At 38.8% G+C, this 14,306-nt stretch overlaps 1 protein-coding gene across 2 annotated transcripts in view; it reads left to right on the top strand.

Moving 5' to 3' along the window:
* The window catches only part of cpeb4b (cytoplasmic polyadenylation element binding protein 4b), a 44,292-nt gene that overhangs the window by 18,753 nt on the left and 11,233 nt on the right, over nucleotides 1-14,306 (top strand). Inside the window, exons 3-8 of one of the 2 annotated variants that reach the window (XM_008426957.2) lie at nucleotides 2,573-2,663; nucleotides 7,794-7,844; nucleotides 12,236-12,259; nucleotides 13,478-13,648; nucleotides 13,751-13,840; nucleotides 14,151-14,269. In XM_008426957.2, the coding sequence (XP_008425179.1) occupies nucleotides 2,573-2,663; nucleotides 7,794-7,844; nucleotides 12,236-12,259; nucleotides 13,478-13,648; nucleotides 13,751-13,840; nucleotides 14,151-14,269 (546 nt within the window). The remainder of the gene's footprint in view (nucleotides 1-2,572; nucleotides 2,664-7,793; nucleotides 7,845-12,235; nucleotides 12,260-13,477; nucleotides 13,649-13,750; nucleotides 13,841-14,150; nucleotides 14,270-14,306) is intronic. The other variant, XM_008426955.2, reaches the window with a different exon arrangement.

The following is a 14,306-nucleotide window of genomic DNA, read 5'->3' as shown; positions in this document are numbered from 1 at the left end:
CGGCTTTGTACAATACAAATTACAAATATTGCCGATACAATACAAATATTGTATTGGCTTGTTTTGACATATCGGTAGCGGTCCGATAAGTGTCAGGTGATATGACAATGATGGAGTGCAGGATTGTAGCATTTAACCGAAGTAGAGAAGTCATGTAGTTTGTCACTCCTGCACTTTCGAAAGTAGAGGGAAACATGCATAATACATGGTTAAATATAATCTATCAGCCAATATCAATATCGGCCCAAAATGTCCTGACCAGGATTTTAAATTGGTTCACTTGTCCCCATTACTGATGCAAGTCATTTAACATAACAAAATTTCTGAAACCATCTCCTAGTCTGACACTATTTTTTTGTAAAACCAGTCTTCTGTATTTGCCTGAAAACATATTAGCTTAAGGAGCCATGAAATGACACCACATTTAATCTTGTCCTGAATATTGCCCTTTCATTAGTTGCTCCACCTCAGGCTATTTAAGCTAAAGAAGTGCCCATAATGTTCTAAAAATATGTCACTTAAAAGTGAAGGCTTTACGATGTGTTTATAAAGATGCACCTGACTGGATACATACAGGTAATATTTTATGCCCAAAAAACTTGGCTCTTGCTCCTGCTAGCTTCCATTTCATGTGGAGCAGTTTCTTTCTTGTTTTGATGTGACTCTCTGATCATTTCCCACGTTGTCGTCTATAGAAAAAAAGCGTATAGAAAAACTGAGCATTTTGCTTTAAATTGTGTACATTTTTTTGACAGTTTTAAACTGATTTCACTGACCACATCATAGAGCAGGTGACATCAGACAGGATGCAGCAGCAGACCACACTGTCTCCGCTAGCTTGTTGGGGAACCTACAGATAATTTTTTGAGCAAAATCTTTCCTGATTTAGTTACTGTTTTTGCAAGATGTGGACACACAAACAACAATATTTAGTTTTTAAGAAGGTCTCCAGGTCAATGGGTGTGTGGTTAACAGAATAAGGTAGTTTCAAGTTGTTTCCATTTTGACAGTTTTTGACATTCTATAGAGCACAAAAAAAAGAAAAAAATATATATATATTTATTGCTACACCTCATTTAACTTTTTCTTTCTGAACTTTGATTGCTCTGGTTCAGATCAAAAGAAAACACTTATCCTAATGCTGGGTGCTAATCTATACTTTGAGTCTAGTCTTTCAAGTAGCCTGTCAGACTTCATTAAGTTCTGAGTGTCTTAAAACATGTGTTACGTTGCTGTCTGGAGATCCTCCACCATTATTAAAAGTTAGCATGATGAAAATGTCATACTTAGCAAATCATATAGTCATATCTGGATGCATTTCTAATATAATGGTACACAGAGAGTACTTGCAGGCCTTTCAGAGCAGCACTTTGAGGTACTGAAACAGATGAGTGCAGAAAGTAGGTTTTAACTTGACAGTTTTGGGGGAATAAACATCTTTAAGCTTCTTTGAGACTGAAGGTAAAGCCTACGGAGCAACAGCTTGTAGCCAGAGGAGTTGCTGCTTTTTGAAGTCTGGGATCTCTGATGCACAGATGAGAACTATGACAGTATTTAAGGAATTTCTATTTTTGAGGTGACACTCACTGTAGAATGACTGGAAAAATAGTAAAAATAGAAGGAAGGAAGGGATGAAATGTTCAGATATGTGGTGGAGTTGGGATGTTAGACACTTTAGATAAAAACAATAACGTTATGAATGTCAGATATTGGTCTTTGTTTGTTTTTGAAAAGCAGGAAACAAGACGAGTTTGTTAGCGTCGCCGCTTGTCGTCGGCTGCATACTTGGCCGAGGCGGAGTCGAGGCAGAAAGCTTATCAGTGTGCCACTCGCAGTATTTGTTTGTGGACGGGGTCGTGTTTTTCAGCGTGAGAGCATATTTTGTGTATACACATTGTAAGGGTGTGAGAGTGTTTACACATGTTGATGTGTGCATACACAGATATGTGGCGTCGCCGGTATGCCAAGGATGGCCCAGCTGAAGGTGGAGCTGTGGACGTGCTGTTCTCTGGCTTGTTTTTAATGCCATCTCATCAAGCCGGTTCTTTTTTCAAAGCATTTTAGACTCTGAACAGGAGTATTTTTATTAAAATGTAGCAAGTGTTTCAATAAGCAGAATGAAAATGAGCATAAAATAGATTATTGACAAAGGAGTTAAACAACACTCCGTTTTTCAAATATTTAGGTCAATCTCAGAATGATATAATACTTTAGCAAACAGTTGCACATTAATTTATTCTGCTGTTTGTTTTTGAACACTTCAAAGAAAGGTAATCTGTCATATCTTTTGTATTATTCTGATACTTTATGATCTTGCGCAGAGGTGTTCAGCTAGTATTTGAAGCAACGGTTCTCGGATAATATTTTCATGTGCAAATTAGAAACKCTGTCTCCTCCTCTTGCTTTGGTCTCTATGTGTTAATTAGGTCAGTGCTGCATTAAAAGATAAGTCTAATGACTGCTGCTCCACTTTAAACACTGGTTGCCACAATAACAAAAAAGGAGTCTAAACTACATGCCTTCTAAGGGAAGAAAAGAAGTGAAATTTGTCCTTTTTCTCTGTCCCCTGTAGGAACGAACCAGGTCATTTGACAGCTTCAACATGAACACTCTGGAGAACTCCCTGATCGACATCATGAGAGCTGAGCAAGACACCCTGAAAGGTAAACATAACTGAAAATCAAGARACATGTAGACGAGCAGCAGTTCAATGCTTTTCAACAAGCCTGGTGCACATGGAGCAATCGAACAAAAAATACACATGCTCTTACTTATAACTTAATTAAATGTTTAAAATTTGACATAAACCCCTTTGCATGCTGCGATGTTTGGACAAGCCACAGTTAATGTTGCATTTTATGCATACTTATAAGTTGGATTTTACAATTTCCTTTTAAAACTACAACAAGACAACACCTGCAGACGCTGGAAGGCTGTTCTCTGAGCGTCCTCAAGCTCAATAACCAACATGACTCAATGCTCGTAGGGTTAAAGTTACAGGTACAACCTGTTARCAATGCTGGAGGCTTGTACCCTATTAACCAGCAGTACACTTAGTAAAGTACAATTCTATGTGTGAACATGTTAATTAAGTTTGAGTATGTAAAATGGAGAGAAGTCTCACTGTTTTTCCTACTTGCAGCGAGAATGTGATGCAATTCCCAGACACAAGTTATTGCGTCCAAAGCAAACTGAACTTTATTCTTTGATTTTCATCATTTCTAAGCTTCACAACACTTTCTCAACAAATAGCTAGAAAGCTTCTCTTAATCTACAAAGCTGAACATTAAAATTAAATCAGTTATTTTTAATTTTATATTAAATTAATGTGATATCTTAAAAGCAGCAGCCTGTGTTCAATCAATAGGAAAAATATGTTGACTTTTTGTTTGCCATCACATGATCAGTGTTAGTTGATCAAGGTCAACTGATTGTAAAAATCCAAAACTTGATTAATTAATTGCTTCTTTGCAAAYGAGCATCTTATTCCATGGTAAAAACAATTTTTTTGTYTTTTGGAGAGAATGTGTAGAACCGACGGTGTGGTCTAAACTGAAATCCATCTTGTTCTTACGTTCTCATTGCAGCCCTATTTTAGATGTCAACAGTTTTATTAAATCATTTTGTCAAACATAAATACCATATTGTTCCAAGTGATTTTGTGTCTTTTGACCAAAATGTGTTTATAGTTTCTGATGCAGCTGTGATATTGCAAATATTTATATTATGATGATTACTGTGATTCAATACATTTTGCATTCCTAATGTTTACAAAAAGCTCTTCTAATAAATCACCACTTTTAAATCACCAGTCCTGAACATTAAGTGGGAATCTTCTAGGGTGCACCGATTGCAGTTTTCTGGCCGTTTGTAAAGTACCGATCTTTTAAAAAGCTTAACCTGCCAATTCTGATTTTGGCTGATACCAATTTTTTTTGGCTGAAATATTTCTMAGTACAGCAAGAAAGTTGTTGAATTAGCAACAGTGGGGTAACTCTTGTTAATTGTAAATGTGCAGACATAACTTGGAGCGCCAGTCTGTCAGCCAGATCTTTCTCACCGGTGAGCAAAAGAGGACAGTGATTGATTCTTAGACTTTGACAAGCTAGATAAGGTCGGTGGATAAGATTGRCTTCACATGTAAAAATCGGCCGATCACAGATCTCCCAAAATTAAAGAAATTGGCATCGATAGATTGGCTGGCCGATAAATCGGTGCACCCCTAGAATCTGCACAAGCCTGCCTCCAGAACCCAAAATTAGCGGTTCTTATCTCTGGCTCAGCAACGGGTTGTGGTTGAGACGGCTCCTTTTTTATGCTTTAGTGRAAGAAATGGGTTGGACAAAAATAGTGGCTAAGCTAACTCTGTTTTTGTTTTAAACTGGGGGACGTTTGGTCATAAATGACTCAAAGTAGCCAGGTTTTGTGTTCTCTTTCTAATCCATCTGAACAGATAAACGTCCTTACAAAAAAGTAAGGACCAGATAAGAAAATTATTTTTTTTATCCCACTGAACACAATAAAATGTCTATAAAGGGCACCACCTTGTGAAACGCATAAAATCAGAGCCACTGCTACAATAACAAGATAATAAAAACGTTGAAATACAGGCTCTCTTCTCATGAATACCTTTTTATTATTTTAGAACTAAACACGCAAAGCTCATGTGCATCCAGTCGTGATTTTGTGTTCTGTTGTCAGAGCTTATAGTARAAAATATTTTTAATATTAGAAATAAAAGTAAAAAATCCTTATTACCMACAATGTTATGGTATCAGATTTTTGACACAGTTTTATTTGACACTAGCGTTTATTATGTTTATAGTAAATTGAATCACAGCACATTTTTCACCTTAGTCGTCCTAATTGTTTTCTCCCTCATACTCTGGATTGTCAGTTAAATGTACAGTGCACAGTGGTGAAACCACGAAGCACACCATATCGTCTCCCGGACTTATCATCCTTTCATTTGACGTGTAGATCTGGGAAGCAATCAAATTTTACAGTCATAATTTTCATAATTATAGTGCAGTCTTGTACAATAGTATGACAGGTGGAGCTTGAGTAAATTTGCTCTTTTCTTTGTAGAGCTTGAGTAAATTTGCGCTTTTTCCCATGGAGGACAGTTAAGAAAAAACATTATTACAAGAGGTGGTCTTTGAGTGCTCACTTTTTCAATTTGTCACACAAATGCATCCATGTAGAAAGAACACAAAATAAATACAGCAAATCTTGAAATTTCTCATTTGAACTGAACGTGTTCAACAAAAGTGAGCACAACAAAGCAAGGGAAGAGGCGAGACAAAATGTCTACAGAAGAAGTGGCTTTGAATCCCTTCCAGCATTGTTCCGACTGACAGAAAGGGTTCCTCTGTTCGTCCACCGCACATAAACACACCACTGTATTGTGCGAGGTTGTTCATACATGTGTTTTAAAGTGGACTGTTTGTGTGCAGCCAGCAACATGCAAATAAGCTTCACAAAGCAGCCACATTTCAACCCTGCAGACACACTGGGTTATGGTGTACCTGTTTACTCCTCAGAGATTTAAAGTCCGTAATGACAGCCTGGAGCTTTGTTGGACTTTGAGTTTCAGATGGTGCAACTATGTGCACCTTGTGTTTATTACCTGGCTAATTCACATGGGGAGATAAATAGGTAAATTCTGCAGTGAAGAGTCACACTGCAGTCTTTATTTGGTTCGGGTCAGTCCCTACGGTTCTGTCTCCTCTGTTCTGTGAGTTCAGTTCGCAGAGTGTGGAGGAGGGGCCCACAGATTTCCTTGTGACAGGGGCATCGGAATGCACCAATCACCAGGCGGTCTGTACCCACACAACAATGGCTGCACTATTTCAGCTCTTTCATCTCATTATCCTTTCTGGTGCAAGCGGGCCTTGCATAACTTTGAAGATTGTTTGGCATCATAACATGTATTTGTGTGTTTGGGAGGTGGCCCTTGCAAATTGCTCAGTGTAAAAAGTATGGTATGAGGATACAGATTGGAAAATGGAGTTGAATGAGAAGGAGAGAGATGGTTTGTATTTTGTAGCCACAGTATCTAACAAAAAGCCAGTTTGTTGTAATTTCATATATGAAAAATACATAGTGAAACTAAATTCTAAGGTATAAAAGACCTCCGGCACCAAATCCCCGAGGTGGAGGACATTCATTCTGGTGGTGATGGCTCTGGACATTTTTGGGTTTTCTGGTTGACATACCTCTAAAGTGTTGCATGAAGAACTGGAACGGTAGTTGTGAAGTGGCAGACTTCACAACTACCGTTGTGAAGTCTGCCACTTCCTAAAATTTCTTTCTAATTTTAGGAAGAAATTAGTCCTTTTCTTCCTAATTAGGAAGAAAAGGACAGGAGATTGTCTTCCAGCAATTAAGTGATTGCTTAATCTCCGAGGTTGGAAAAGAGGCTCCAACTGACCGTCCAAGCTCTGATTTCAAAAGAGCAATGTAGCTTTTGTCCTGGCATGGAAGAGTGGATGAGATTGTGTCATATCTGGGTTGCTTTTAACTGGTGCCCTGTCCTTGTACACCAAAAACAAAAGCTGAGATGAGTTCTGTTTGTGGTGCTCATGGAAAGTATTTCAAGTAGTAGCATCAATATCTCTCACAGCAAACCCACCACGGACTGGTGAAGAGTTAATGACATTTTCAACTTCAAATAGTAAACCTTTACCAGTTCATGTCAGTGATGGTTCATAAAACACTCATGTGTTAATTGTCTGACTTTTTCTTTTCTTCTTTTCTTTTTTTTAAGTGTTGCATGTGGTCAGGACAAGGTCTCAGGACCTGAAATGGTCCTTATAAGAAGGCCCAGTAGAAACTGCACTTCCTGTGGTAACTCTTACAGTACAGCCTTCCACAGGAGCTGCTGGTCATTTTCTATACAACCATGATTCAGTCTGCCATGTGCTCATCCATCACTGTGTGGTTTGGCCTACCCATAAAAGAAAAAAAAAAAAAAACATCAGTCAAGTTGTACATTTATTCCCATTTGTCATTTCCATATGCTAAAAAAAGTGCAGAAATGTTCCATTGGAATTTAACCCGTCAGACGTCCAGAAGAGATGGAATCTTTTTGTCTCTGAGTTCTTGGCTTTTTCTTGCTGAGATGGAAATGTTTGACTGTGGCTGATTATCCACGATAACACTTTAGGAATGTAGACACAACCTTGAAGTGTCTGGATAAAAAACAAAACAAAACATGGTGTGTATCATTGTATTTTTCACTGACTCAAAAAACKTCAAACTTCTAAATTAGAACATCCCAATTTGAAACTGCTCCTCAACTTCCTGAACACTTGATCTGTTATATGTGTAGAGGGTCTCTGAAGTTGTGGACATTGGATTAGGGAAACGTAATTAGCCAATTTTAGSTACAGGGTGAGTCTTATTCAGATAGTGTGATGTGTCTTGACTCTTACCTTTTATCTTGTCATATACTGCAGCAGGTGAGCCTTATCACCTTTTAGTCTGCTTACTAACCAGACTAAAATCTGCGAAGTCATACAGTTTGGATGGCTAAATTATTACACTTTCGTTTCCGGTTATGGTTGCCATTAAAAGAAACAGCCTTTCATTTCTGGAGCCTGCACCATTATCATAAAAGCCAACTTTATAGTTTGTTCTTTACTTTTGGTCCAATCCTAAAGTTTATTTACTTTCGGTTCCAACCTTGGATCTTTAGGAATAATTAGACTGTCTTCTGGAAAGACTTGCACAGAGTTAAAATAGAATAAAGATATTATATGAAACGCATTTTGTTCTGTTTTTCTGTGTAGGTCGTCTGGGGTTCCCTCACCCTGGGGCGGACAACCCTTTGCCCCTTAACGGTATGTATGGCAACCTAAACACATTCCCCAAAAGTCTACTTACCCTGAAATTGAAAGATGAGTCATCAAAAGGATTTTATATGCAAATCACGTCGAGTGGGAAACTTTAAATAAAGTGAAGATGTAATAATCATAATTTTGAGGCAAATGTGTAGTTTTTGTATAACATTTAACCTGCTTATAAGGATTTTAGACAGCAGGACTAAAAAGTTGTCTTTTTTTTCTGAGCTTTTGTTTAACACAATTGGAGGTAGAAACATAGTATTACACCCTGTGTTTGAGAGGGCAGTTGATGGCTGTTGAAAATAAAAACAAAGAATGACCAAGTTGACATTTTAAATGTGTCCTAGCATGTTATATTAGTAGTTAGCATGGTTACCATTCCTGAAATTGTCACCTTTGTGTCTTATTCCCTCCCAACATTTTTAAGTGCAGCATGTCCCAAAAGAGAGGTTCAATGGTCAAGAAATAGAGCAATACTTCTGTACTTTAATTAACCGCCTTATCTAAAGTGACTGAAACTGTTTCCTTTTAAATAGCTGGTTAGTTTGCAATACATGTGAAACACACTGTTAATAGTCAAAATATTTAACTTTGAGTCTAAGAAAGTCCACACCAAAGAGTGTTGTCAGTATGAGATGGTTGCACTTAGCTTGGTGCATTCACTGATCCGAAAAGTGGTGAACTTTTGAAATTCTGACCCACCGATCAAACTGAACATTAGCCGATAACAGTCAAAAGCAAAATTCTTGGTGTGCTTCTAAAGCTTGAGAAAAAATCTTTGGGATCATATTTTAATATTGCTCTGTTTTCTTGCTGGACTTAAATTACATTCAAGAATTTAAGTCCAGCTTAAGTTGGAAATCTTTAGGATGCTGCTTTCCTCCAAAAYCTGGTAGCTCACGTCCCTTTGAAACATTGACATAGTCCAGTGGTTCTTAACCTGGGTTCGATCGAACCCCAGGGGTTCGGTGAGTCGGTCTCAGGGGTTCGGCGGAGCCTCTGCCGCGGAGATAAAGACACACCTGTGTAAAGTCGTGATGACGCCCCGCTTTGCCATCACTTGCTGCAAAGGATCACGTTACATTGCTTAGCCAATCAGKGCTGYRGAGGAGCACTGATTGAAGGATTTCCACTCAGCATGGATTTGAGCTTGTGTCTTTCAGCAAAACTCACCGTTTTTACCAAATTCTATAGTCTAAATCTGCTCCTTAGTTGCATCTTTTCGGGGTTGCTACTGCCTCTAGTGGCGTGGGGGTGGTAACACAGCTAATATAATTACATTACTAAATCAGAATACCACAAAGTATTTTGTGTGTCGGGAGGGGAGGGGGGATAAGAAGGGTGGGGGTCGGTGAATGCGCATATAAAACTGCTGCCAGTCTCAACAACAATATTTTAGACTTGATTGGCCCATTAGTTCAACTCCAATCGCTTTCCTACTCAAAGACCATTTAAACATTTTTTCGCCTCTTTTTTCCAACCATATCTCCATCCTGTTAACCTGTTAAAATGGAGGCTGATATCGTCTTTCTAATGACGTTTTGCTGATGGGAATCTTTTGTTGTTCTGGAACTCAAGGCAAACTAATCATTTACTTTCTCACTTGCAGAGGAGCTTAGGCTTGAATACTTGTATATACAATTCTTTACCTTCTTGTTTTATTTGTGGCTGCATCTATTACTTTGTTCTTGAATTAGAGAAGGGTGTAAAAAATCTAATGAAACTGAATGATTTTTTTAAAAAAGCAGTGGTTTGATAGATACAGAAGATTTTTTGTGGAAGATGTCCTAGATTTTGCCTGGAATTAGTGAGSTCCTGTGGTGCTTGTGCGTGTGAGCTTGATTGCAAAATAGGATCTTTCTTAGAGATGAGATTTAAACTSTCGGTCATGCAATCTCTTCCTTCATCGCTCTGTGGTTGTTGTGTTTTAACGTCATCTGTACGGGCTTCGACCAGCGGGTAAAACAGGAACTGCCAGTAGTTTCTTGAAAAGCCTGCTGGGTCACATGGTTTGGATCACATGGTCAGGAGCTGTCATGGTGCCCTGAGACAGATGGTGCCAGCGGATAGAGGCTGCACACCAGTCCTGGTTTTCTCTCTCTGCCTCATAAGGATACGCAGATTGCATTCCTCATCCTCTTCCTCCCCCCATCCTCTCTCCCTCCAGTCACTCTCATTTTTGCTCACCCCCACACGGCTTTTTATCAGCTCATTTCTCCATCGCTTCTAATCTATTTTTCTCTCTCACACTCGCATATACACGCACACACAAACACACACGCACACACACATCTTTTTATAGCACTCTCTGCTCTCTTTCAATCTGCTTTACTGCCTCTCAGTATTTTTCTCAGTTTCTGGCTGCCTTTGACCTTCCACAGCAGAGTTAATGTCCATCTGGTTTGGAATGTCCACTGAGGGAGGATTACTGCCGCCGCGTTCCGGCCGCTTCTTCACCCATTCCGGGTTCTTGCAATTGGAGATTGTGTTTGGCTGTTTTTAAACTCTTCTGTTTTTAAATACTCTATATTTCATCCTTATGTTGCCCCAACTGCTTCCACTGCCTCCGCTTGGAAAATTATACACTATGACTCAAAAGACATTACTTTTTTCAAATACAAACTGCTCCGTTCTCAGGCTGGAGCTGCTTGACCAGCCTCACAGAGCATTGTTTTGTTTGACTGAAGCGCTGACGTTAGAGCGCCATCTTTGAATCGTATCAGGTCCCCTGATTGGCTGTGATTAGGCAAAGTRATACGCTTCAGTCTCATTTCTGCTTCTTCCTTATTCTCTGCATGATTAATTCACATCTTCCCTCGCTGTTTCCTGTAATTGTGCACACTTACTTTCTTTTATTACTTTGCAGTGAAGCTCAGTAAAATGGATCAGTTRCACAGTGTTTTGCTAAAACTGCTTAACTAATCAAATCTGCAGATTAAWGTCCAAACACGGTTCTTTTCTTGGATACTTCKGTAAGCTGCTCTTTTTGCAGTTACGCTGCATTTCCAGGTTTAGCTTCGGGTGTCTCCAGGGTTACAATGGCCTATTTGGGCCTGATTCAGTCTTTTAACTATACATCCTGTGGGCTTTATTACATTGTGTTTTAATTGCCTCGCTTTTTATGATAATGCCTGTTCTGTATTGAGTACCGATCCTCTCTGGTGAACTGAGATGACCCTTCTTCTCTCAATCTTTYTGCATAAATAAGCACAATGCACACGTCCATCACAATAATTTAGAACATCATCTAAATCTATTCCAGTAATTTGGTTCTAAAGAGTCAAATTCAGGTCAGTACACTCAAAGTGATACAATTCTGACATTTCRGATGACTGTGGCTTGCAGCTAATGGAATTCTGAAATTCAGTTTCTCCGAAAATAAATGTTACACAACATGTACTGTATATGGTTTTAAATCTAAAAAWTTCACATTATGACCTCGCCAGTCATGCAGAAGATTGCTGGTTTGACAGTTTTTCAGGTGACTGAAACATGCCACAAGGAGGGGGTAAGTCAGAAAAGGTCACTGCTAAAGAAGCTGGCTGCTTATAGAACTTTACTATAGCTTAATAATGGAAAGTTGAGTGGAAGGAAAAATGATTGGTATGAAGTGCTCGAGCAACAAAGATGGCTGCAGCAGTTTTGAAACAAAAGCCTTTTCAAGAAGACGTTGATGCTTTAAGTGCTAAAACCCACAGGTTTATTTTGGGCTTGGGCTACAACTTTGCATCATTTGTGTTAAACTACAGAATTTGTTGATACTGCCGTGTTAATYTGCTGGTTTCTGTCAACTTTGTTTTATTAAGTCATAATCACTGCAGCCATTTGCTTGTAAATTTGATCKCTTCATGCTTCCCTCTGATGATAAGATTTATGGAGACRCTGATTTYATTTTACTGGCGACGGGAACAATTCTTTCAGTGCTTTTCAGCGCTAGCTCTTTCTGCTGGATTACTGGAATAAATAAATGTTTCAGTAATTCTCTAATTTTGGGAACATGCAAGATTTGATAAAAAAACATCTTCTTGAAAAGGTGTTTGTTTATAATCTGCTGCAGCCATCTTTGTTGCTCGAGCACTTCAAACCAATCATTTTTCCAATAATTGAACATACTGATTCAAAAACCAAATCTATAAAAAAAAAATAAATGCACCCACTCTGTACCTGCTTACATAAATTGATATTTCTGTGAGAAAAGTACTGCAAGCTGATTATGATTCAGCGCTGATTAACAGAATCAAGTGCTAGCAGGCGAGCTAACTGTGGAGCACATTGTCATGAACCACCTGGCACTTTTATTGCTCTGCTTTATTATGCAATATTTACAAACAGCCTCTACTTTGATTTATTTATTTATTATTATTTTTTTTCCCTCGTTCCACATGCAGCCAGGAATTATAGCAGGAGACGAGGTAAAACATATTCATAAATCTATAATGTCCATCTGTGGAATACAATGTTTTAACCATTTTAATTTTTTTTTCTATTTAACAAACTGYTTTCTGATTTATTTAATATCGCCTGCATGTTTTTCTTTTCTTTTTAAATTTGATTCCCATGTTTTGAAATAAATTTTTTYATGTGTGTGCAAAATTGTCTAAATGTTGAGTCTCATTATAAACTTGTGAAACTGTGTCTTTTCCTCTCACTAGGCTTCACTCTTTGCATATTTCCTTTCCTCACTTGCGTTTTGCAACATTAAACCAGTGTTGCATTTAGCTGAGAGTTAATGAGGCAGCGAGGTACACAAAGCGTCGTATGTCATTTGCCCAATTCTGCGGCGGAAACACACACGTCACACTGTGGAAGTTGAGGCTAACACCCTCGCATAAAGCTTTATAAAGCAGCTCAGGGCAGTTTGGATGGGACGGCTTAGCCTCCACCACGCACATGTTCCACAGTGAAAGTACTCAGACTTTAGAGGACTGCTGTGTTTGTGTGATTAAGCTTGCATGCCTGCTTCGTGGGAAATCATTACAGTTGAGTAACTTCCACAAGAAGAGCACACAACATTTTGGACATTTTTTACTTTACATATTTACATATTTCTTTTAATCTTAATTTTATAAAATGCTTCCTAAACAGCAGCCTCACAGAGTGTTCATACCAGTTAAACKTTTTCCCCATGTTTCAACCACAAACTATTTGAATTTGATGTTATCTACCAGCTAAGTAGATTAATTGGCTGGGAAATCATTTTTGGCATTAAGCTTTTCTTCTGAAAAGTGTAGGTTTGATTATTTTCCCCCCTTRACTCTGATAACCATCAGCCTAGAATCAGCTGAGAATCGGCCTAGAGCTCCATGCTAACTCTGGAGGAGCTGCAGGGTTCCACAGCTATTTTGACAAAACGGCTSTTAGGTTTGCATGCTACAAATTAATTTGTTTTGTTTAGTTTTCGTTAGATCAACAAGTCGATGAAGACATTTTTAGTTATAAAAGATTTAAACATGCCGCAACAAAGAAAAACAGAAYCATTCCCTCAGTTTTTGCTTTTTTCTGCACATTTGCCAAATCRAAAATCTATAAAATAGAAGTCATCATCACCATTATGACATAACTTRTCTTTACCCTTTTCTTCTCATCTTGGGAATTAAATCTATTCTCCTGACCTTCTTATGTTCTTTTAGGCCACTCCTCRCTCTTTCCAATGGAGGACAGTTTCCCTGACGACGAGCGAGCTGACCAGGGTCTCGCGGGCCTCGGCTCCCCACACTGCTTCCCACATCAGAACGGAGAGCGCGTGGAACGCTACTCGCGCAAGGTCTTTGTTGGCGGACTGCCCCCAGACATAGACGAAGGTACAGTCATTAAAATGAAAAACAAAGACTTATTTCTCTCATATCAGAAGCTCTTTGTGTTTGAATTAAATTGATATTTAATCATTTTCCTTTCTGTTTCAGATGAGATAACTGCCAGCTTCAGGCGTTTTGGACACCTGTTTGTGGACTGGCCTCACAAAGCAGAAAGCAAATCCTATTTTCCTCCTAAAGGTATTGAAAATAAGTTAGACTTGTTTGCGTGTTGGTGACATAGCACATAAAAGTTCCAGCCACATGTAATCTGCTTCTTGGTTTCCTCAATACCTGTATTATGTCATCTTCATCCATATGGGTCTGACTTTAGGTAGCACTCTGAATCMCTTTTAGTAGCATCTATAAAGTTTACACCTGTTTAGTAGAGGCTGACCACTTCAGGACATAAAGCAYATGCCTGAATTCAGGGATCAGATACACAGTCACAATAATCGGTCTGTTAAACTGAAGTTTCTGTACTTGAATGACCTGCCTGTGTTTGGTGCAGGCTATGCCTTCCTGCTGTTCCAGGACGAAAGCTCGGTGCAGGCCTTGATCGACGCCTGTATCGAGGAGGACGGCAAACTGTACCTCTGTGTTTCCAGCCCTACCATTAAAGACAAGCCAGTTAGTTTAAAGTCACACAGTTTTTCTATTTCTCTTT

This window comes from Poecilia reticulata, linkage group LG14 (assembly GCF_000633615.1).
Source record: "Poecilia reticulata strain Guanapo linkage group LG14, Guppy_female_1.0+MT, whole genome shotgun sequence".
Classification (NCBI taxonomy): domain Eukaryota; kingdom Metazoa; phylum Chordata; class Actinopteri; order Cyprinodontiformes; family Poeciliidae; genus Poecilia; species Poecilia reticulata.
The sequence above is the reverse complement of the archived record's forward strand: the minus strand, read 5'-3'. Positions and strand labels throughout refer to the sequence as shown.